This window comes from Panthera uncia, chromosome A2 (assembly GCF_023721935.1).
Source record: "Panthera uncia isolate 11264 chromosome A2, Puncia_PCG_1.0, whole genome shotgun sequence".
NCBI classification, from domain to species: domain Eukaryota; kingdom Metazoa; phylum Chordata; class Mammalia; order Carnivora; family Felidae; genus Panthera; species Panthera uncia.
The window spans coordinates 77,435,911-77,462,230 of NC_064816.1; the positions used below are offsets into that span (position 1 = coordinate 77,435,911).

Sequence of the window (26,320 nt, forward strand, 5' to 3'; positions counted from 1 at the left end):
TGATCCCCACAGACAAGGTTAACAACTGCCCTATGGAATTTTACATTGTTATTCTTACTCTCATTACTCCAATTCAAATCTGTCACTATTGCCATTTTAGAGTTGTCATAACTATTGCCAAGTAATTATACACTTGTCACAAAATATACCATAAATCGAATCTTTATGAATCTTGGTACGAAGTGGTTCAAATGTGAATGCTGAACGAATCCAGAAAATAATGAGAAAAAAAATACTCTTTAAGCTCCCTAAAATTCACTCACCATGGTTGAATCTATTGTGTTGACTAGAGAAAATGCACTTCAGCCCTCCTGCACCTGGACTGTGTTCATGGCCAAGTTTTTGGTTTTTTAACTGGCATTAAATTACCTAGAAATTGAATGTGTGGAAAATGACAGAAATTCATTTTGGCTCATGAGAGAAATCATTCTTTTCCTATTTTGATTTTTTAAATACAGCATGAAAGTCTGTACCTTTAAAGACAATTGAACCAGGATGTAGAAAATATGTATTTCTATGTGATAATAGCTATAGCACAGTGAAAGGCTTAGGAAACACAATGATGTGCAGGCTGTAAGTCAGTCACTTTCTAATCACTCAGTCACACATCTCACTTTAATCCAGAAACTCCTATACCAATATATTTTATTTCCAGCCAGGCTTTGGCTAATTTATGACTCTGCCAACAATGCCATTTTAATTAATTTTATTCATCTTATTTCTCTTTCCTCTGCTCCTCACATCTCATCTATTTGCATTGCCTAGATTTTAATTAAAAAACCTCTCCTCTCTAAGGAGCAATCTGAAGTGGCAAAAATAATCACTTAAAATATTACAGTCATTAAAAAATTGGCTGTGGTGGAAGCCATGCATTTTCAATTTTCCTACAAATGATGTTTTAGCTTCCTTTTAAAGTGCACTTTGTATCTGAATTGTCTGCCACCAGCCAGCTTGGCTATCAAAAATGGTCTTCCAGCTGGGTGGGCTGAGTGACAACTCCTTAATGGAGGAAATGGATGGCTCTCTGCTCATGTGGAGGGGAAGCCATACCAGGCAGATTTCATTCCATCTGCCACCAGCTCTCTGCAAGCTGGCATTGCCCAAATGCCCAATATACTCATTCCAAAGAAAAGGGTATCGTCAAAAAAATAAATTGTAACGCTACAGATGCCTGAAAGAATCATGGGGGGCCATTAGACCCTAGGGAGGTAATATTAAGAGGTGCCTCAGTGTTCATCTTTGACGAAAACCTAATTAAACTATGATGGGGGCGATTGCAAGTCCTTTTACAAGTACAGAGGTGAAGTCATTACCATTTTCAGCAGAGTATAGGCAGCAACCTTAGAAAAATGCTATCCTGAATTGTGGCCAAGGACTTGTTATATTGGGGAATTTGCACTGATGTTTCCTGTTGATGCTTTTCTGAATGGCAAATTCTTGTCACTTAGCTACACTGTGTTCTGCTTTTCAAGTAAAGGAAACCCATTTAACTGCAAAGTAGGAAAGTAGTTTCGTTTGACAAATACAAACAAATAAGGACTATATTTAAGGGATTTTTAAAAATTGGGGCTCTCTAGGGGCACCTGGGTGGCTCAGTCGGTTAAGTGTCCGACTTCGGCTCAGGTCATGATCTTGTGGTCCGTGAGTTCGAGCCCCGCTTCGGGCTCTGTGCAGACAGCTCAGAGCCTGGAGCCTGTTTCAGATTCTGTGTCTCCCTCTCTATCTGTCCCTCCCCTGCTCATGCTCTGTCTCTCTCTCTCTGTCTCAAAAATAAATAAATGTTAAAAAAATTAAAAAAAAATTGGGGATCTCTAGTACTTAGAAGTATAAAGTATATGTCATTGATCAGTGCTAAAATAGTGACACAAAGTAAAAATAATTATAATTAATATCATAATTAATGTACCTTATGAGGGCTAGACATAGAAATGTTTAGAGCCATCTTCAGAACTTATACTTTTATTTTGCCCCAAATACATGCTTAGTTACCTGATATATAGTCACCATAAGTCAGTCAAAAGCTATGACTCAAGAAATAAAATTTTATGATTGTTTGCTCAAAAAAAATCTGATAGATTTTTAGTATACTCAGAGTACTCCTGAATTCCAAAATATTCTTGTTTTTATCATTTCAAGAGCTCATGTATTTCACAAAGTTAGACATTCTACTTTCCTTTGAACTTGTTTAGATTTTTATTGTTATTGCATATAAATGACATGAGTTTGAATAGATGCTGAACAAGAACAGCTGGGTATTAAAATCACTGAAAGCAATTTCCTGAAATTCTTTTCATACTTTCAATGTGCATTTTGCTTGGATCTTAAACATAATATACTGATAATATACAATGCAAGTTCTTCCGTAAGAAAAGTGGCAACAAGTATCTTGCATTATTAAATTTTCCTGTCCTTGGAGAATTTTTGGTAATCTGCCAAAATTTGGAGGACTTTTAAAGTTCTAATTGATGGTTCTATCTGCTCTTAAAGTGAATGAATGTTGCAGTATTTTTACCATATGATATTGTGGGTCATATTCTTTCACATTTTACTAAGGGTTTTAAGTTGATCTGAAGAATTTTAATGACTATTCTAATGAGAAACACAATTAAAAATAGATTTAAATATGTTTCCATTTCTCTATCACCTACTGCTAAGAGTATGGAATATAATATCTTATTTTTGGCAAAAATATATATTCAGAAATAAAATAGTGATTATTTTATACCAACAGAAGTTTTAAAAACACACTTCCATATGCAATATTACTTGTGCTTCTAACAACATCTGTAAGGAATAGATATTATTGATACTACTCTATAGCTTGAGAAACTGAGGCCTAGAGGGGTAACGGACTTATGCAAAATGCGTAGCTATTAAGTAGAGTAAATGTATTTGAACACACCTTCTGATTCCCTTCCTCAAACTCCTTGAGGATGGATAGTAACTGAGTTTTCATTCTTTGCCATCTTGATTGTGTTTCGTTTCTAGTATTTTGTTCTTTTCCAACTTTCATCTCCTCAATTCATGTAAGTGCTGAATTAATTGAGGTAGATTTTAGGGGAGGGTTCAAGTAACCCCATAACCAAGGAGGCCATGAATTCCTGTCCAGAAGCAGAGATGCCGTATCAAACAAGCAGAGGTCCAGGGATTCTATCCCAATCCAAATGCATTCAGGCATAAATTCTTAGTTTGGAGAATATCTTGGAAACCAGGCCCATTCTAAGATTTTGAGCCCCTGTGACCAATCCTAAAATAGAAATCACATGAAACTCTAACTTGCCTTGTAACTGATTTAGGAATCCTCAGAATGAGAACCCTAAACTGTCCCTCTGCCTTTCACAGGATTCTTTTTTTTTTCTTGATGTTTATTTCATTTTGAGAGAGAGAGAGAGAGAGAGAGAGAGCGCACAAGCAGGGAGGGGCAGGGAGAGAGGGAGATACAGAATCCAAAACAGGCTCCAGGCTCCAAGTTATCAGCATAGAACCTAATGCGGGGATCGAACCCATGAACCGTGAGATCATGACCTGAGCCGAAGTCGGACAATTAACCAACTGAGCCACTCAGGCACACCTCCCCTCCTTTCACAGGATTCTTAAGTACAGGGTCAGTATACAGTCAAATTCTCAGGCCCATCCCTGCCCATTCCTGCTCAGATGGCTCAGGAATGCACCAGTTTCACACAAACTATCCTCTATTTTATAGGCCAAATTACCTTGCTGGTTGGCATTACCCTCACTCCAAACTTTGAACACATTGGGTTCTGCTCACAATGGCAGAGGCAAAAATTGTGTCTTGCTGTCCTCAGCACAGTGGGGAGTCGAGGAGCCATCCGTTGCCCTGTGTGTGTGTGTGTGTGTGTGTGTGTGTGTGTGTGTGTGTGTGTTCTGTGCATCTCCAGGCCCTACTGCCCAGAAAATGACAGCCCCATCATGCTAAGAACTAGGGGAGGTTGGGCTGCCTCCTGCTGGGTTGTGGCTCTTTACTTTGCATGTGTCACAACCCTTTTTTTGGTAACATGTTGCAGCACTAAGACTATGAAGAAGAGAATATTCAAAGATCAGTACTTCTTCTCTACACCCAGAGGACTTTGGGCCTATTTAGGAAGGGAGAAAAGAGCTAACTGTGAATCTTCTCTTAAACCTGACAGACAGGATTAGGAGATTTGCAGTGCAAAGGCTAACACTATTAGAAACCACTGCCCTGTTTGTTTGGATTTAGATTTGGCATTATTATTCTTTTACTACAAGTTGTTAAAAAACAGCTCCTTCCCTATTGAAATAATAAAACTATGCTAAAAACTATACCATTGTATCCTTCATGGAAACTTGCCAAAGACAGATTCTACTAGTTATTATATCCTATCATAGTAGCATGAAAATTGATTAACGTTCAATTAAGGTATTACTATTTTTTTTAAATTGCTTTATTTATTCTTGATGTGATAAATATTACATGTGTTTCATATGCTGGCACTGCTGTAATTACAGTGTCAAAAATGTATATTTGGTAGATAATTTTCAATAATTATATAATTACAAATGGTCTATTCAACTACCAAATGTATTTCATAACAGCAAAATAACTAACAAAAAGATCCTTTAAAATTATTTCTATTTTTCTAAAACAACTGATTTTAATTTTTTGAAATAAGTTTAACAATATGCAGTTAAACAATATCTAGATTTGTCACGACTCTTTTAACCTCAATTTTCCAACTCAGCTAAATTAAAATATATATCAAATACCTTAATAATATAAATTTTTGAAGAGTAGCAAAACAACTATTTGTAACACGGAGTCTTAAAATATTAACAAACAATTCTGAAGCAAATGGAACCAAAATTTAAATAATTAAATTGATATTTAGCCAGTAATGACCAAGGTTTCATGTTAAGTGATCACTCTTTTTATTGTGTAAATTGTAACGAAATTACTCTGTGTTCATATACAAAGATGTTTCATGTATGGCTTTTCCTTAGACAATGACTAAATGTGTCCTTTGCACTGATACCAGAGTCCTTATATTAATTCCAGATAAACATACATGACAGTTGTTCAGGATTCCAGAATGTGAAGATAATTGTGAAAAACGTTATTTAGAGTTCAGTGGATTTATTAGGAAAGTAATCTTTTTCTAGTTAGCATTTGGGGTCTTTACAGGATAAGAGTAGTAGATTCTTGAGTTTTGCCTTTGACAGTTTCTGTTTACTGTTAAATAAACTGAACCCTAGTTTTGATTGGTTTGTGTGGGTTAAGGATCACATATAATGAGCTCAGTTTAGCATCCATGAATAATGTGTATTCACTGTGGTGGAAGAAGATTCTCAGGCAGGTGATGCATGCTATACATTACAGTATGATCTAAGATGATGACAAGCTCTGTGAGTGAGCCTTATGTGTTAGCGCTGTGAAATGACTTCCCCAAGATCAGATGCTCTGAATCTCTTGAACTTCTGGAAAGCTTCTGGAAGCTTTATTTACTCTTTCAGTACAGTACTCTGATTCTTCCCTCAATTGATTTTATCAGCCATAGCCAGTTTAATTACCATAAAACATTTCTTTGCATACATTACTCCCCTATTTTAGGACACCACTGCCAACAGAATATGATAGAGATCTCTTAGACCACTACTTGAGATTTTACTCTTAGTCTCCAGTCCAATTCTCAAATCTTGCCTACTTATCACTTTTGTTGTTCATTCATATGTGTCATTCAACTTGAATCTTTTTCTGTCCTTTAAAGCAAGTTGAGGACCTGTTCATCCATGAAGCCTATGCATTTAGACCAGCCCTGGACAGTGATTCGTACCTTGTCTCATTCATTAGCATTTACCATCTGCTTTCTAGCATTGAGAAATATCTCTGGTATCTCTCAATGAGACTGGGATTTTTTGAGAGTCAAGACTATGTATTATTATACTTCATTATAAACTCCTTTCTCCAATGCCTTCCTTAATACCTTCTACATAGTGAGTTCTCCATAAAAGATTAATTGATTACTTGAAAAGACATAGCCCATATAATTCATTCATTCATTTGTTGAATTATTCAACAAATATTTTTTAATTCCGACTATAAGGCAAGCATTGTATTTACAGCAAGAAACAAAATGGACATTATCCCTGCTCTGTAGAACTTAGAGTCGCTGGACCCAATATTTTCTGTCCAATTACTTTCCTTCGTTTCTATTTCATTTTCAGAATATATAAAGCCTAAAAGAATGTTTGATCTTTCTTTTATTAGTATTTCTGTAATATGACTTACTACCAAAAAGTAGTTATTAAAAACTTACATTTTTTAAAAACTAAACATTCAGTTTTCTCAGAGTTTGATCTTACCTTTGACTATTCACTTTAAGCTGAAAAACTATAGGGTAAAAAATATCACAAGAAATACTTTGTTTTTAAATTTTTTGTAAACCTTGTGCTCTTTGGGAGAATAACAAAGATTTTGATTTCCCAGCTCCTTATTGTAAGCATCACACACTACTTATGTCTTGTCAGAAACTTTTACTCAAAAGGTAGCTGAGAATATACGATCATATCAGGGATTACTTTGACCTTTTCTGTATTCCCTGTTTTGATTAGCTGGCTTTTCTACTCACATTCCATTTACAGACAAATTGTGAAAGGTGTGAATGGCAAGCCAGAAATATATAGAATATTGAAAAGGTCAGTGTGATTTAGCCCATAAGCACGGTATTGAAAATATATGACAAGTCATTATCACACTTAATTCCCATGACAAGGACTGGGCGAAGATGGGAAATTATGCCAATTAAAATATTCTTGTTTCATACTGAAGACTGGAGTGGCAAAGCTCAAATAGCCTCTTGACTCCTTTTTTGTGATAACTTAATAAGTTAGAAAGAAATTGTAATTGAATTAAATAAGACAAAAAAAGAGGTAACAAGCTCTTCTGATTTGAGAGTCCATCATAGAGGGAATAGTATAATGACTTCTCTAAAAACTCTAATTATACATGAGTAAGACAGATACAGCTACAAAACCAATTCAACAGCCACCCCATGTTCTCTTTTCATCTACAGCATAGCTGTCAGTCAGATGGGAATTCCATTTATTTCCATGGAAATGAAGGCAGTGAGTTCAATTTTGCCACCACCCGGGATGTAGATCTTTCTACAGAAGATATTCAAGAGCAGTGGTCAGAAGAATTTGAGAGCCAGCCTACAGGGTAAGTAATTGCTATCTCCCATGCTGTGCATAGCACTTATATTTATTCCACTGGACATATTTTAAATGCATATTACTCAATAGCAAAAGCATAGTTAAATTAGTGCTGATTATTCTTATCATAGGACAAATGGGTCACACTTGTCCTAAGCATTCTTTATTAAATAATCAACTATTTTTATGTGTATTGAAATTTTATAATTGCAAATACCTTTTAACTTCAGCTGAATGCTTCTATCTCATTTTTCATTTATTCAGCTTTTACTGGGACTAAGTCTTTTTCATTGTGTATAGGATACAAAATCTTTCCACTGCTGTTACATTGAGACTTGCAGTTGTCTTCCTGGAGCCGGAGATTTATAGATGCTGCTACCTGATTTTCTGTGGAATGTGGTTTTGGTCTATAAAAATAGTTTAGGGAGTAAAATTTATCTTTGAAAGATTTTTAAAAAAGGAATATGGGACTGACGTTGAAGAAGAAGAAAGCTAAAACAATGAGGGAGGTTTGGTGGTGGTATTTTCTGGCCATTCTGAGCTGTGTGCCTTCTTCTGGGTCTTGTGTCCCTAAGATAGTTCCTATTAATTGAGGAGCATATTCCCGGAAGTTAAAGTTGAAAAAAGTTAGTAGGTTAAGAGAATCTAAATTTATAAGGTAGTGTGAGTAGGAAGGAAATTCTAGAAGTGTTTTTTTTTTTTCAGTAAACACATGTGATCAGGTCCTTATTGTTTAGTGTATATTTTCTAAGACTATGATGGAGATGAATGAAGTTAACATAAAGTATAATTCTATAATGAATATAAAATAGCAATAATTTAACTGTTAACTTTGAGAAACTTTTTCCAGAACACAACATTTGAGGTGGTCGTGTCTCTCTGATTTCAACAAATAAAATCAAAACCGGATGGAACCAAAAGGCAAGAAGTGCCCAAGAGTGCAAGAAGGCCATGGCTCTCTTGGGTTCCGTGCCTCCCATGCATTTCCCGGGAGTGCATTCAGACCCAACAGGATAGAAATCTGGCTAGCAGCCTGAGCTGCCACTGCCCCTGTGACCTTTTGCTGCCACATCAGGGTCTTTCACTATTGAAAGCTAGATTTCTGCTGTGGCTCTTCACTGCCTCAGGGAAGTTCAGCCTGTGGGGCAGGCCAGGTATGCCTCTGAGGGAGATTCACACTTTAAGGGAGCCAATTCCTTCAGAGCCTAGCAGTGATGGTCAGGCCCTTCAGTCCATAAAGCTTCCTGGCACCGTTGAAGTTCCATGTCTAGTGTGACTTCGGTTTCTCCTTGAGGGACCCACACCTACTATTCACCTATTTCATCTACATCTACATTTCATCTCCCCCAGGAGATCCTACACAGGGCTCATTCTAATCCCCTTACAAACGGGTGGGCTTTGATGGGGTCCAGAATTTTGACAATGCAAGCAAGACTTCTTTACCTGTCTTTTGGAGATAAAGAATCATCACCAGCGTATCAGTTCTCTCTTTCTGATTCCTGATACAAAAGACCAATTCAAAACCCTTTCCTGGTTATGGAGCTTGACTGCCTATAAGAGAATCCTGAATCTTGAAGCACAAGACACTCATTGACCCTCACTCGTCCATCTCTCCAAGCTAATATCATCCATGCAGTAGTGATGAGTCATCCCCTTCATTGGATGTCCCCCACATCCCCTGGGGACTCCAGTGGTTCCCAGTGATACCCAGCCCCATATAAAATTTATTTTTATTTTTTTAAAGTTAATTTATATATTTTGAGAAAGAGAGAGAGCATAAGTGGAGGGGGGTGGAATGCAGAAAGAGAGGGAGAGAGAGAATCTCAAGAAAGCTCTGTGCTGTCAGCAGAACCCATTGTGGGGCTCAATTCCACGAACCATGAGATGGTGACCTGAGTCAAAATTGAGAGTTGGACGCTTAACTGACTGAGCCACCCAGGTGCTCCGATAAAATTTATTTCTTTATTATTTTTTTAGTGTTTATTTATTTTTGAGAGAGAGAAAGACAGAGCACCAGAGGGGAAGGAGCAGAGAGAGAGAAGGAGGCACAGAATCGGAAACAGGCTCCAGGCACCGAGCTGTGAGCACAGAGCCTGACAGGGGGCTCAAACTCATGAACTGTGAGGTCATGACCTGAGCATAAGTCAGATGCTCAACTGACTGAGTTCCCCAGGTGCCCCTCAAGATGTTTTTAATTATGACCTTCATACCCATCTATCCCTTATCCCACCATCCTCTCTTTCTATTTTTTTTCAGCTTGTTGCATCATCAAAATCATTTATAAGAGAACAAAAGAAAAGCTTTTTTGAATGGATTAATGGTCCATCCAGTAATCACCTAGTAATATAACTGAAGATTTAGTACAAACAGAAAACCATGAATAAGGCTTAGAAAGGAATTGATTTTATATAAGAAGAAACCCAGTATATCTTAGAAAATTACTCTACAAGTGCAGAGACATAGCTAGCAAAAAATTACTCCAATTAACAGAGCAGACATTCTGTTTTCACAGAGTACTGGTGATATAAGAGAATTTGTGGTTAAACCAAATCATTCACCCCCCCCCCAAAACAAAAAGAACCAAAAGTATTTATGCTTGAAAAAAGAACTAAAGTGGGGCACCTGGTGGCTCAGTCAGTTAAGTGTCCAACTCTTGGTTTCAGCTTGGGTCATGATCCTACAGTTTATGAGTTCAGGCCCCACATCAGTCTCCATCCTGACAGTGTGGACCTGCTTGGGATTCTCTCTATTCCTCTCTCTCTGCCCCTTCCCTGCTATCTCTCTCTGTCTCTCTCAAAAATAAGTAAATAAACTTAAAACAATTTAAAGAAAAAGGAGCTCAAGTCAGTACAGACACAGAAGAACATCAGAACAAATTCCATCCACTCAGTGACTCAGGTGGTTTCAATTATGCTCTTTGGCCACTTCTCAGTATTGTGATATATCAGAGTTTTTGGTCACAGTTAAAAGGCTAATACTTTCAGGCCTTGGCATTGTCAGCAGATCTCTGTTCCAATAACAAAATAATGTGCTTGATAAAAGCACCTGTGCCACCCTAATTGGTATACAATTAATTCATCCAGGTTCTAAAAATAGTACATGATTCTAGCAACTACATCTTAGGATTATTTGCAGCTTTTCCCCTAGGATATCAGGCCACACCCCCCAGATTTCCCTTATTTATGCTCTCATCTGGTGGCCCAGTCATCCCACTTGGCATTATGTTATAAAGGCATAAAAGGATAATGAGAGGATCTAGTGTTTTCTGTGGTTGCAGTGATGATAAAAATGCTGGTTTAGTCCTGTGTATGTGTGTGTGTGTGTGTGTGTCCCCCCGTGTCCCCTCTCTGCATTCACCCACTCCCAAATGGCTTTATTGGTCTAGGAAAGAATGCTGTCATGATAGTTTTTAATCATAGCTTCAGGAAAGAAATCCTGTCACAAAATCAAATTAATGTGACATATTTTTACCTAGGGTAAGAACTGACAAAGAAAACCAGATTAGGAATTTGGGAGTGAAATCTTGATGTGTTTTGTTTAACCAGCCAGGTTTACTAAATATTTGTCTCATTCTTCAACTCAATCATTATCACCCACACTGACAATTTATCATTACTGGCCCACATGCTAAAATAGACAGAAAACTTAGATAGTAAATTAGAATTGATTGAGCTGTCTAGCTTTGAGGTCACTTGTTTTAAAAACTAAAAAATTAAAGAATAAGTTAATTAAATTGTTAACCCACATATAATATTTGCACATCTATTAACTGTGTTTTTCTTCCATAAGAATTGTGAAAGAGAAAAATGAATATGTGGTCCTCTCTAATAATTTCAAAACACTTCATAAGAAAGAAAAGAAAGCCACCATCATTACGACTATTTTTGGAGTCCACTTTCCCAAATATTCCTGTTTTCCTACCATTTGAGTCCAGCTATTTGATTTCACATCACAAAGAGGCAAGAGCTGTTTGCCTCTCATATCTCAAAGCTGCCCTAAATCCAGTGTTGATAGGTTTATTTTTTTAAATGGGATCTTGAAGGTTTTTTTCTCCTTTTCCTAAAGAAGACACATCTGTTACTTCAGCAAGAGAGAAATTTTAATGAGTATACTGATAATTTATGTGAGTCTTTCTGAACTTTGGCGTCGCTTTACAAACACATCATTTAATTAGCAACTACCATATTTCACCTAGCTGAGACTGCCTTTAGGTGGGAGGGAGCTTTGTAGAAAAACACACTGCTATAATATAGATTTTGTATACTTCTCTTTTATCCCAAATGCAAACATTGTATGTTTTTACTATTGAAATACCTTTTAAAAAACCCTGTTTCATTGTTGTCACTAGAGTATTCATGTTAAAGAGGAACTCCACAAATGTAATGAATATTCAAATACTGAATCATCTATATGAGACATATCTACATGTCTCAAGTCCTTAGAGATTACAGAAAATGAGCAAACATCTATAATGACACTATAAAATAAGAAAATGTGCCTAATTGGGTCAGGAATTATAAAGGATTGTACAAAAAGAGAGAAGAGGAAAAGATCTGATGGAAGGAGGAAACTATAGCCCCAAACGCATGTTGGATTAAGACACTAAAAAAGATGTCTCACCAGTGCTCTGGGACACAGATGCTGGACACAGGAATCAGGACGGGGCTCTGAGGCACTGCTGTAGCGACTGCCAAGAAGGTGAGCCCCTCAATACACCTACTTCCAAAGGGAGGCTTTTCTGCTCCCAGGAACAAGCAATGAATGTGGACAGTTGGAATGGAGAGGCAGGGCAATTCAGGTGACTGGAAATCTCAAGGAGAATGGAGGCCTCTCATTGTAGTCCCCCCTAAAGGTCCATCTGCCCCAATCTGTGGCCATTTTTGCACCAAAATGAAAAAAAATAATAGCAGATACAAATATAAGCAAATGATCTAAAATGAACAAATCTTAGGAAAATCACCTCCATTTAAAAAAATCATCAAACTGAAGAACTAAGGTTTGAGAAAATAGAAGTAGCAGAATAAACAAATGGAGATTTTATAAGAAGCATAATTAATATCCTCAAAGGGATAGGAGAGCATACTGCATTTGAGGAATTAAAACAGATTTTATGAGGAAATAATAGAGATGTGAGAAATGAAAGTATATGATTGTTAAAACAAATTTAATGGATTTTCTTCTCCACTGAATATCAGCATAGGCATAGCTGAAGAACAAATTAATGAGCTATAAATTTGAGTCTTGAAATTTATCCAAAACTTATGGCCACTGGATATCAGAAAAAAAGATGTAAAATATAGGAGAGAAATTGGCTCTTCTGATGTTAGAAAAACAGGAATTCCTGAAAGAAAGGTCAGAGAGAATAGATGGAATGTAATATTCAAAGATATTATTGAAGTTGCCAAGATTGAAAAAAGAATAAAGAAAAGACATAGTTCCTGTGAATGAAATGTTTAGCAAGATAAATGGGAAAATGGCCAGTCCTAGAGCACCAGGAAGAAACTTCAGAACACTGTTGCAGAAACCCAAAAAGCTTCTAAATGAGCTTCATCATACTTTTCTTGGTAGCACTAAGCTCAAGTTTAAAAAAATGAAGAAGTTATCTAGTTCTGAAAAAATTATTCAGAACATAAAATTCTTCTCCAATTATCATACAAGTAATTAGGGAAAAACAAAAATCTTTTCACTGCTATATATATATATATATATATATATATATATATATATCTACCTACCTCATGGTGACCGTGTTTTTTGTAAATAACCAAAAAACCTACAGTAGAAACACAGAAAATAAAGAGAATAATCCTGAAATAACATAACACTGAAAAAAACCCATCAAACCACAAGAGACCAACAGAAGAATAAAGCAACAGAGAAGAACTATAAAAACAACCAGAAAACAAATAACAGAATGACAATAATAAGTACATACCTATCAATAATTACTTTAAATGCAAATGGACTAAATGCTCCAGTCCAAAGACATACAGTGGCTGAGTGGATAAAAAAAAATAGTAATAAGACGTTTTATATGCTGCCTAAAAGGGACTTTGGATACAGAGACACACACAGACTGAAAGTGAAGGGATAGAAAAAGATATTCTTATGTACTCAATATAGCAGCACCTAAATATATAAAGCAAAATATTAACAGACATAAAGGGAATAATTGGCAGCAATACAATAAAAGTAGGAGACTCTAATACCCCACTTACCTCAATGTCATTCAGACAGAAAATCAATAGAAAGCATTGGCCTTAAACAACACATTAGACCAGATGGACTGAATGATACACATAAAACATTTCATCCAAAAACTGAAGAATACACACTTTTTTCAGGTACACATGGGACATTCACCAGGATGGGTCATATGTTAGTCCACAAAACAAGTTTCAGTAAATTCAAGAAGACTGAAATCATATCAAGCATCTTTTCTAACCATAAAAATATGAAACTTGAAATCAACTACATGAACAAAACAGGAAAAAACATAAACACAGGAAGACTAAGTAGTTACTAAATAACCAATGGGTCAATGAAGGAAAGAGAACATCAAAAAATACTTTGAAACAAATGAAAATGGAAATACAACTTTTCAAAATCTATGTGATACATCAAAAGCAGTTCTAAGAAGGAAGTTCATAGTGATACAGCCTACCTCAAGGAACAAAAATAATTCCAAATAAGTAATCTAACTTTATACCTAAAGAACTAGAGAAGGAAGAAGAAAGCCCAAAATTAGTTAAAAAAAAAGAAAATAATAGAGTAGAAATAAATGAAATAGAGACACACACACCCCAAAAAACATAGAAAAGATCAATGCAACTAAAAGCTAGTTCTTTGAAAAGATAAAACCAATAAACTTCTAGCTAGAATCATCAAGAAAAAGAGAAGACCCAAATAAAATTGGAAATGAGAGAGAAGTTATAACTGACATCACAGAAATCGACTACTATGAACAGTTATATACCAATAATTTGGAAAGCCTAGAAGAAATGGATATTTTCCTAGAAACACAGTCTTCTAAGACTGAATGACAAATAGAAAATCTAAATAGACCAATTATAAGTAATGAAATTGAATTAATAATTTTAAAAAACTCTCAGCAAATAAAAGTCCAGAACCAGACAGCTTCACAGGTAAGTTCTATCAAACATTTAAAGAATAGTACCAATCATTTTTGAATTACTCCAAAATACTGAAGAATAAGGAACACTTCCAAATTCATTTTATAGCCCAGCATTACCCTGATACCAAAACCAGATGGCGAAGACTACACACACACACACACACACACACACACACACACACACACAAGATAGTTACAGGCCATTATCCCTAAGGATCATAGATGCAAGAATCCTCAAAAAAAATTAGCAAACCAAATTCAACAACACTAACATGATCATACACCATGATCAAAGTAAGATTAATTCCACAATTGCAAAGATGGTTCAACATCCACAAATCTATCAACATGATACATTACATTAACAAAACCAAGACTAAGAATCATAAATTCATCTTAATAGATGCAGGAAAAACATCTGACAAAATTCAACATTAATTTATAATAAAAACTCTTAAAGTGTGTATAGAGAGAACATACCTCAATATTAAAAATGCCATAAATGACAAACCCACAGCTAAAATCATACTCAAGGTTGAAAAGCTGAAAGCTTTTCTTCTAAGATTGTGAACAAGACAAGTATATCAGCTCTCACCTCTTTTCATGAAACAAAGTATTTGAAATCCTAGCCACACCAATTAGGCAAGGAAAAGAAATAAAAGACATCCAAATTAGAAAGGAAGATGTAAAACTGTTATTGTTTGCTTGTGACATGATAGTTTATAGAGAGAGAACCCTAAAGACTCCACCAAACACTGTTAGAACTAATAAGTTAATTTAGTCAAGTTGCAGGGTATGAAATTAACATTCAGAAATCTGTAGCATTTCTATACACTAATAACAAGCTGTCAGAAAAAGAAATTAAGAAAACAATCCCATTTACAATTTCATCAAAAAGAATAAAATATCTGGGAATAAATTTAACCAAGGAGGTATAAGGCCTACTCTGAAAACTATAAGACATTGATGAAAGAAATTGAAGAAGACACAAACAAATGGAAAGGTATATATCATGTTCATAGATTGGAAGAAAAATCTTACTGAAATATATATATTATCCAATCTACAGATTCAGTGCAATCCTCATCAGAATACCTATGGCATTTTCCACAGAAATAGAATAAAAATCTTAAAATTTTTATTTTAAAAAAGACCCCAAATAAATAAAAGCAACCTTGAGAAAGAAGAACAAAGTTGTAAGTTTTTCAGTCCCTAATTTCAAACTATACTACAAGCTATAGTGATCAAAACAGTATAGTACTGGCATAAAAATAGGTAGATGCATAGATCAATGCAGTAGAATAAAGGGCCTAGAAATAAACCCACAATTATATGGCCAATTAATCTATGACAAAGGAGTAAAAATATGCAATGGAAAAAAGACTGTTCAATTAATGATGTTGAGAAAACTGGACAGCTACATGCAAAAGAATGAAACTGGACTACTTTCTTATACCATGTACAAAAATAAAGTCAAAATGGATTAAAGACTTGAATGTAAGTTTGAAATCATAAAGTTCCTAGAAGAAAACATAAGCACTAAGGTCTTTGACATTGGTCTTAGTAGTATTTTTTGACCAGTCTCCTTTGGCAAGGGCAACAAAGGCTAAAATAAACAGATGGAATTACATCAAACTAAAAGTTCTTGCACAGCAAAGGAAGCCGTCAACAAAACAAAAAGGCCACCTGCTGAATGGTTGAAGATATTTGCAAATTATATATCCAATAAGAGGTTAATATCCAAAATATATAAAGAACCTATGCAATTCAGTATCAAAAAAAACCCAGGCAACTCAATAATTATTAAAGTTGGATATTATATACATGGGATTTTGCTGTTACTTTTCTTTCTACATTTTCATGTAATGTACGTGATAGAGAATAGAGTCAATAATATAGTAACTTTGTATTGAGACATATGGTAACTAGACTAATCATGGGGGTATTTTCATTATACATAAAAATATTAAATCACCATGATCTCTTCCTGAAGCTAATAGGATATTCTATGTCGATTATACTTATATTAAAAAAACAAAAACCTTTTCAGACACAAGGGTTCAGAAAGTTTACTACCCCCCTGAATCCTCTCTGAAAGAACTACTAGAAGATATATTCCTGGAAATTAATCCAAGAGAAATAGGATAGATTCAAGAAAGAGTTTTGATCAAGGAAAAAAAATTAAAGCTTGTAGCTCAGTCTGAATAAGTATTGATTATTCAAAAGTTTTAACAAAAATTTGGAATTAAAGCCCAGATGACCTCAACATGAGGGGTACAGTGGGAGGGTGACAAGAAGAGAAGGAGAGTAAGGAAGTAAAATACTGCCAAAGTTCCTAACTTGCTTGGAGTGAGGATACAGATCTGGGATAACTCTTTTTTTTTTCTAAGTTTATGTATTTATTTTGAGAGAGAGATCAAGAGAGAGCATGCAGGGGAGTGGCAGAGGGAGAGGGAGTGAGAGAGAGAATCCCACCAGGCTCCATGCAGTTAGTGCGGAGCCTGATGCAGGCTTGAACCCACACACCGTGAGATTACAACCTGAGCTGAAACCAGGAGTCGGAAGCTTAACCGACTGAGCCAGCTAGGCGTCCCTGGGAAACTCTTAATGTTAATAATAATAATAAAGTTAATAGAAAACTTTACGTGTAAATATGTGTGTTGAAAAATTAGATTAGCCAAATATAGGCCCTAAAACTTCTAAAGCATCAGTGTAACTTAGGACACAGGGAGACTTAGTCTCATACATGCCAGGAAAGTAACAAAGAAAACAAAAAAAGAGTAAAAGAAAACAGAAAGCAATGTGTCAGGAATCAATCTAAACTTATCAGTAACCCAATAAATTTGACTGACTTATATTGATTTATTAAATGATATTTTCAAAGTAAGTTTTTAACAATAAGGTATATATTTGCAATAACACAAGAAATTGAAAATCAAAGTACAGAAATAAATATACCAGGCAAATGCCACGAAAGAAGGAGGAATATTAAAATCAGATATTTGAATCAAATGAAATAAAATTCAAATTTAAGCTTAAAGGGCTAAAAGGGGACATTTTATGCAACAATATATACGGAACACTTGGCACAATGTATCACACATAATAAGCAATCAAAAAAGTTAAAAATTAGTTGTTATTCCACCTATACTTGGTGTTGGGATATGAGGGAAGTGGTGCTCAAAGAAAATTATACTCGAGTTAATTAATGAGATGTAGAAGAAACACAAAGTTGAAGAGGCCAATGAAACCTAAATTAGATTTTCTAAATAAACCAATGAGTGTCATTAAGAAAAAAGACCATATTAGTTTAAATGATAATTGGATATATTTTAAAAGCATGGAACTGCTAAAATGGATCTGAGTAATCTTGTTGCAAGCTGTTAAAAGACATCTATTACATCTTACTTATTCTGGTTTGCCTTTGGCCTGGTCTCTAACATTGCTTTCTGTTTAAGCAAATTGTTTTTATACTTTAAAAATATAAACAGGGGCACTTGGGTAGCTCAGTCAGTTGAGCATCGACCCTTGATTTCAGCTCAGGTCATGATCTCACGGTCCATGGGTTTGAGCCCCATCAGGCTCTGTGCTAATAGCTTGGGATTCTCTCTCTCCCTCTCTCTGCCCTTCCCCTGCTCACTCTCTCTCTCTCTCTCTCAAAAATATATAAATAAACATTAAAATTTTTTAAAAATATAAACAGTAAAATTTCAAGTAATTAAAAAGTAAGTGCTATATTGTTCTGGAACTCCTTCATAGAAATTCTAAACCTTTAATTTTCAGGACATTTACACACCATCTTTGCTTTTGGTTTTACCATCCTTGAGTAGGTTAATAGCCCCCCTCCCCCGCCTCTAAACCAGCTGTCTGTGTGAGCATCCAGAATGTAGTGACTGGCTTCCCTTCCAAGATAGCATCTTCTTTATTGAGGTCACAGAGAAAACGAAAATGAAATCGGAATCCTTCCAAATTGATTTAATTTCCGACAGCTTGGTACAACGTTGGCCAGTGATTTCTCTGTGGAAGGTATCAGAGGAGGCTTTTAACACTGAGATGTTTAGATGCTCACTTTTTCGACCTGTCTGTTCTCCACAACCCTTCCTCAGTAGTTCACCTGATAAACACTGGCCACAGGGCACTCCTGAGTATCTAGGAATTTCTGTGAAATAAGAGAACTCTGACACCCCAAGAAGCATGGCTTGGAGTTATCTGTACTCTAAACACATTCAGGAGCATTAGGGAATTGACAACTCCTCAGGCCTATAAAGTATGCTAAGTAGTATAACTATGTATGAATATATTTTGAAATTCAAAAATAAGAAAATGATGGGGCACCTGGGTGGCTCAGTTGGTTGAGCATCTGACTCTTGGTTTTGGCTCAGGTCATGGTCCCACAGTTTGTGAGTTTGAGCCCTGTGTTGGTCTTTGTGCTGACAGCGTAGACCCCTCTCTCTCAAAAATAAATAAATAAACTTAAAAAAAATAGAAAAATGACTAAATATAGTTTGTTTTGGTATATACATAATAAAATATTGTGTGGCTTATTTATAATGAGTTAATAATAGCCTGGAAAATGTGTACATTACTAATGTAAGTGAAAAAAGGCAGAGTACAAAACCATGTATGTAATATTACAACTATTTGGAAATATACATCTAAAAATATTAGAAGTAAAGATAATAAAATATTAATTGTGCTTGTCTCTAGGATAGTGTGGTTATGGGTGATTTTTTTGGCACTATTTTTATTTTCCAATTTTTCAGTAATGAGAATACTGGTATCATAATAGAAAACAAATAAAATGTCTTTTTTTAATCTTCAAAAAATATTTCCAACTGTACTTCTCTATGTGGGTGTCTTCTCCCAGGCCACAGATATCACTTTTGTAGAGTCTTCCTCCAATTATTATTTTATTTTGAGAGAAAGTGTGAGTTGCAGAGGGGAAGAGAGAAAGGGAGAGAGAAAGAATACCAAGCAGGCTCCACACTATCAGTGCAGAAGCCAACATGGGGATCAAGCCCATGAACCATGAGATCATGACCTGAGCCAAAGTCGGACACTTAACCGACTGAGCCACCCAGGCACCCTGAGTCTTCCTCTAATTAAAAATTAAAAGCAGAGGTGCCTGGGTGGCTCAGTCAGTTAAGTATCCGACTTCAGCTCAGGTCATGATCTCACAGTTTGTGAGTTCGAGCCCCGCGTTGGGCTCTGTGCTGACAGCTCAGAGCCTGGAGCCTGCTTTGGATTCTGTGTCTCCCTCTCTCTCTCCCCCTCCCCCTCTCATTCTCTGTCTACGTCTCTCTCTGTCAAAAATTAATAAACATAAAAAAAATTAAAAGCAACTAGTGGCAAATACTGCACATGATGGAATACCTAGAATTCCAGTATACCAGCAAGACATAGAAGAGATGCTTGGAGGACAAATTTGCTTTCTCATATTTAATTTTGCTGACTTTTTCAATGGTCAGAGAGAGAGAGCAGTCTTTAAACTACTAACCTACTTCCAGTTCCCTCCAACTTCCATTGCTTTTCTACTGCCATTCATACCCTATTAAGATAACTGTTTTATAAAGTTGCTCTGAAGAAGCTGTTTCAAGATATATATTATTTAAAAAAACAGCTTGTCTAAGATTATAGAAAAAATTGAGCACAGACAATGGTTTTCTGAAGTCAGCCATGGCTTAGTCTCTGATAGATGATCTACTATAAAGAAGCTAAAATGCGAAGTATTATGTGTTTCAGTGGCATTGCTTGCTAAGTGGATCACACCTACAGCTGACTCAAAATGTCTTTCTTAAAATTGAATGTTATCCAGTGGTGGGTGGGGGGAGGAACAATAAAAGGCAATATAAACTCAATTAAGCAATTTTATATTGGCTACCTTGTTCCAGAGAAATAGTAGCAAAAAAATCTTACATATAAACATTGAACATCAAACCTGTGTATAGACCAACAAGAACAATCTCCATTATGGCCCCTTCAGTGTAAGTTGGTGCTTTTATTAAAAATTGGCTTTAAAATTGTTTAGATTTCTAGGGGCACCTGGGTGGCGCAGTATGTTAAGCGTGCAACTCTTGATTTTAGCTCAGGTCATGATCTCATGGTTAGTGAGTTCAAGCCCTACATCGGGCTCTGTGCTGTGTCAGCACAGATTGTCTCTCTCCCTCTCTCTCTCTCTGCCACCCTCTCTCTCTCTCTCTCTCTCCCCCCCTCAGAAATAAATAAATAAATATTAAAAAATAATAAAATAAAATAATTTAGAATTCTTCAGAATAATTTGAGCACCTTCTTGCATTTTCTTTGTTTTTTTTTTATTTTTTTACAGTTATTTTTAATATAATTTATTGTCAAATTGGTTTCCATGTAACACCCAGTGCTCATCCCAACAAGTGCCTTCCTCAATGCCCATCACCCACTTTCCCCTCTACCCCACCTCCCCCTCAACCCTTAGTTTGTTCTCAGTATTTAAGAGACTCTTATGGTTTGCCTCTCTCTCTCTCTCTCTCTCTCTCTCTCTCTCTCTCTCTCTCTAACTTTTTCCCCTTCCCCTCCCCCATGGTCTTCTGTTGAGAAATTTTTGTTTGTTTTTAAACTATTGAATTGTTTATTTCTCAAACTACAACTCTTCACTATTACAGTAAATTCCATATTTCAGCACTTCACTAGAAACTTCATGGGATAAAATGACCATAGATTGAATTCTGGGACTATAAAAGGAAAGGATGCCTCCTTTTAAAAACACATTAGGGGAGCATCATCTTATATTTTCTAAAAATTCCTCCCTCTTTCCTACCCAGAAGAATTATGTTCCCTCTGACTTAGAATACGTTTCACAAAAATGCTTACAAAGCTAAAGAAGGATTTTATTTAAGCTTATAATTCAAGGTAAGCAGACTGAAGATAGGTTGACAGTCTGAGTTAATATTGTATGGAGTGGATCTTGTTTTTTCTTAAGCATGTTCATTTTTATTAAAGCAAAACCCACTTGACCATTTAGATAACAAAATAATAAAGCAAGGGGCCCAGGATATTATAGACAAAAATCATAAACAGTACCAAAGACTCATAGATAGATAAAGTACAATTTTTCTCGCAGCTAAGTATCCCCTTGCTTAAAGATTAAGTAGTAACACTTGCATATTGTACTGCAACTTTGTCCAGGACTGTTTCTCTGCTAATTATCATATGAAAAAATAAAAATACTCATTATAATTTAGAAATTCATTTGTATTGCCTCTTTGCCTTACTTTAAAACAAAGATAGCACCACGTTTTACAGGGGGGAGAAAAGGAAACTAACACTTATTGAGATTTTGTCATGTCCCAGGCAATACATTCTTTTCTCTAAACATCCTCCAGCCTAGGTTATATTTCTGTCTTATTGGTGAGAAAGCTGAGTGCTTTCTCCCATTCTGAAGACAATATTCTTTATTAATGTTATTCCAACAAGAGTGTAAATCAATGTAATGCATGCAATAAAAACCTAAAACAAAATTGAATTTGAGTGAAATACAGGGGAACCAATCGAAGAAAAGAATATTTGAAATGCAGTGCATGCAGGGAAGCTGTCAAATAGAGCTCATCCTTTACCTTCACCTAAGCTGTCATGGTAGAGGGAAAAACCTACATGCGAAGGTTGAGAAGGCTTCAGTCGAAGTGCACACCTTGCTAGACCTCTCAGGGCTCATACTCAAGATAAACCTCATGAATATAAATGAATGTGGAAGGGTCTTTACCCTTCTATGGCACATCCCTTATTAAATAATAGAGAATTTATCCCAAATAGAGACCTTATGAATATAATGAACTTATTTAACCTCAGAGAATTCGTAGAGATTAAAAAAACCTTATGAGTTTGGTAAATGTGGGATTTCTTGGACAGTCTTTATTCTATATCTTAGCTTAAACCTAAAGTCGCCAACTTTAGGTGATCTAATATATTCTGGAAAATATAATAAAACAAATCTTCATAGGTAATGTGAAATGTTTTATTACCTTTAGAGTCTTTTATGCCAATATTTATAAACAAAAAGATGTGTCTGATTAAATTATGGCTTCTATTGTCTGTGTTCATATTCTTACTATTTTTATCAACCTAGAATGAGATAATTTAAGTTTCCATTCTGAATTATAATACACATAAATTGAATGCCTTTCTTCTTTTTTTGAAAATTATTTTTTTATTGCAAAGAAGATAAAGTAAAAATCAAAAGTTCTCCCATGCTAACCCCATTTCTCAGAGTTAAAATGTACACACATGTTTTTTCAGAAAATTTTCTGTGACCACACACACACACAAACATACACACACACACCACCTGACAGATCACATTTTGTATACTATATTACAACTTGATTTTTTTAAAAACTGACAACATTCTCGAATGTATCTTCTAATTAGTAAATATTAATCATTATTTCAAAAAAAAGATGTACCAGTTTATCTAATTGTACCCCTATTGATAGACAGTATTTTAATGAGATAGACAGTATTTTAATGAAAATTTTGTATACTTGTTAAAGTATTTTTGAAAGATAAATTTCTAGGGGTGCCTGGGTGGCTCAGTGAGTTAAGCATCTGACTCTTGATCTTGACTCAGATCATGATCTCACAGTTCATGAGATGGAGCCCTGCGTCGGGCTCTGCTTGGGATTTTCTCTCTCTCTCTCTCTCTCTCTCAAAAATAAATAAATATTAAAAAAAAGAAAGATAAATTTCTAAAAGAGAAGAGAATCGGATACGTATGGGTACATATATGTACATGTATGTATGTTATTTTCATTTTGATAGTTAACTACCAAACTGCCCTTCAAAGAATAGATCTCATTCTTTTTTTAAGTTTATAAAGGAAATATTTTTTAATTTCAGCTTTCCTCAGGTATCACTGACAAAAAGTTGTGAGAAATGAAAGTGTGCGTCGTGGTGATATGTGTATATGTTGTGAAAGAACTCCCTCCATCCAGTTAATTAACACATTCATCACCTAACATTTATCTTTTTTGTGTGAAAAGATTTAATTTCTACTCTCTCATATCGTTCTTAAAAATATTAAACTATGAGCTGATTAAAACATAATTAATTCTATTCTCAAAGCACTCCAACATAGGTGATAGAGAGGTTTCCAGCTAAGAAACTTCTTTAAATTATCTTTGCTTACAAAAATATTCCTCATTTTTTGACACAATAGTGGAAAGTCATACTTTAAAAACCTAAATTAAACATCATTGTGACCTTGCTATATCTAAGGAACAGACTTACCTTAAGGCATTTTATTGATTATTACACTTTTTTTTTCTGTATTCCAACTTCAACTCACTCTATTATAAATAATAGATATGACTGTATTTATAATAATATAGGGTTCTTTTTTTTGAGTTAGTCATCAAAGCATAAATATAAATTGCTGTGTTGCAGAGGTGTCTCCCCTGTAGGCAGACGTTCCTTCAAATGCAGTTCACATACAACCACATTTACCTCAGGAAAACATAATTTAAACCATACAGAAGTAACACTCCTTTTCAGGGAAATTGTCATGCCTTCGAAGATACTGCTAAAACTATACAACTCTTCAAATACCACTGCTGGCCTCAAAGATTTGGATATGTTATAATTTTACTTCATGTAATTATTAAGAAACGGCCGGGGACCATATCATTTTTGTAACTAGAAAAGACCCACAACTTTGCACCCTTACCAATCTGGACTCTGAAATGTGGGGAGTGGAAGGCTTCCTCTGCGGCCCCTCAAGGGTACTTTGTCTCCAACTAAGCTTGACCCAGTATTTATACAAATTCATGAAAGAATGAGCTTGTGCTACAACAGGCTTCTACTGAATTTTTAATAAATGCAAGATAATTTATTCAAATCACTGACACTCTTACAAAATGATTTTTTAGATTTATCTCTGCTTCTTTCTCTTCAAAGCAGACTAAACTTACCATTTCACTTGATTATAAATATTTGGGTTTCTAAAGAAAATAATTTCACTTTTTATCTGCCAATAGTTAGAGTGGGAGAAATAAAGACTAATATAGAGTAAAATTAAATTATATTGGACTTTAAAATAAAGATTGAAAAAAACATATAGTCTGAACATATCTCACACAGCTCTGTCTGTGGTAGATGTCTTGAAAATAATTCATTTAGATTCATCTAGAAGAGTTACTCATTCACAACTAATAATGAGAAAAAGACTACTAATCTCATTTTTCACTTGAATAGAGAAGGTTCTTTGAGTCCATGACAATTCCATCTTTTCAATTCAATTTTTCACTTTAAAAATAAAGCCTAAAAGGAGTCATCATATGCATCATTTATAACCTTAACTTGCTTTGTGGATCAGTAGGCTGAGTGGTTTAATTGGGATAAATGGAGCAAGTAAAAGACCAATGAACCAGTGTGAAATTTTCTTGTATGAGTCAAGAGAGGTTCATTGTTAATTTACAGTGGTCCAGCACTATTAAGAGCTGCTTCACAAAGTTATTTTTGAGTTTCTTGAATGATTAATATAACCTGTTAAAAAAAAATGGGTATTTCCTAAACATCTTGGTTCTAAATATATTATAAACTAAAATGGTTCAATATAATCATCCTGACATAGTACAGTCTTTAGCATTGTAACTACTAAAATAACAGCAAACTGAGATACAGAAGATCTCAATTTTAGAGCTAAACAGCAGTTGGCCTTAGGCAAGCTGCTTACCTCTGTGTGTCCTAGTTTCCTCCATCCATGGGAAAGTGAGTTGTGTGAATAGCCATGTCCAGATTAGACATGACCAGAAATAAATACTAAGGAGAAATGAGTTTAAAAATATTAGATATTTTTATTCTCCTCTGTATATCTGAATATATATGTATATATATATATTTTGACATGATTTAGTTTAACTCTTGTCTTTTCTTTTTTGGAAAACTTGCTATACTTTTGCCACTTTTACCACTTTACATTCTACAACTAATTTTTAATGTGCAAAATACAAATGCGTATAATTTTATGATACTGTTTTTTCTGGTTCCTTATTTCCTTAGTTCAAATTTGACCCCCATCTTGATTCTAAGTACCTTGAGAATAAAGACTATCATGTAGTAGACATACTATATGTAATACTGATTAAATGTATCCTTCTACAGAAAAATCATAATTGTGAATGTTTAAAAGTCTGTTCATTACTTAAGATCTGTTTTACCACGTCTTTATTTCAGAATCATTAATTACTAAGTAAATGTTCCTCATTAAAAATAAAATGTTAGGGGCGCCTGGGTGGCTCAGTCGGTTAAGCGTCCGACTTCGGCTCAGGTCACGATCTCACAGTCCGTGGGCTCGAGCCCCGCGTCGGGCTCTGGGCTGATGGCTCAGAGCCTGGAGCCTGCTTCCAGTTCTGTGTCTCCCTCTCTCTGACCCTCCCCCGTTCATGCTCTGTCTCTCTCTGTCTCAAAAATAAATAAACATTTAAAAAAAATTTTTTTTTAAATAAAATGTTATACTCTATAAAGCTTTGACTTAGTATTCCAACTGTTAATGATTCTCATTTTTTTTTTAAGGTGGGACATCTTGGGAGCTGTCATTGGTACAGAATGTGGAACAGTAGAATCAGGTTTATCAATGGTCTTCCTCAAAGATGGAGAAAGGAAATTATGCACCCCATATATGGACACCACCGGCTATGGGAACCTGAGGTTTTACTTTGTTATGGGTAGGTACATTTTGAACAGATTTTGTTGACCTAAGGCAGAATCCAGGCCAGCCCCTATTCCTGTGGAAGTAAGATTGTTGTCTAACAACATAAAACGAAATTCATGAAATATGGGGCTGGATGAGCAAAAGCTCACACCGGCTTCAGGCCAGCCCTGCTGGAACCATCCTATAAGAGAACTGGTCCTGGCATGACTTAATAGGCCTGGAGATAAATGCCTTCACTCCACCTCTCCCTCAGTGGTCATAGCTGAAAAGACAATGGGAGAGAAGCTGAGAACAAATTAACTCCTTTGTCCAAAGCC

At 35.3% G+C, this 26,320-nt stretch overlaps 1 protein-coding gene across 2 annotated transcripts in view; it reads left to right on the forward strand.

The window, feature by feature from the left end:
- The window catches only part of RELN (reelin), a 524,894-nt gene that overhangs the window by 309,679 nt on the left and 188,895 nt on the right, over window positions 1–26,320 (forward strand). For both annotated transcript variants that reach the window (XM_049641337.1, XM_049641338.1), the window contains exons 11-12: window positions 7,050–7,195; window positions 25,865–26,016. In XM_049641337.1, the coding sequence (XP_049497294.1) occupies window positions 7,050–7,195; window positions 25,865–26,016 (298 nt within the window). The remainder of the gene's footprint in view (window positions 1–7,049; window positions 7,196–25,864; window positions 26,017–26,320) is intronic.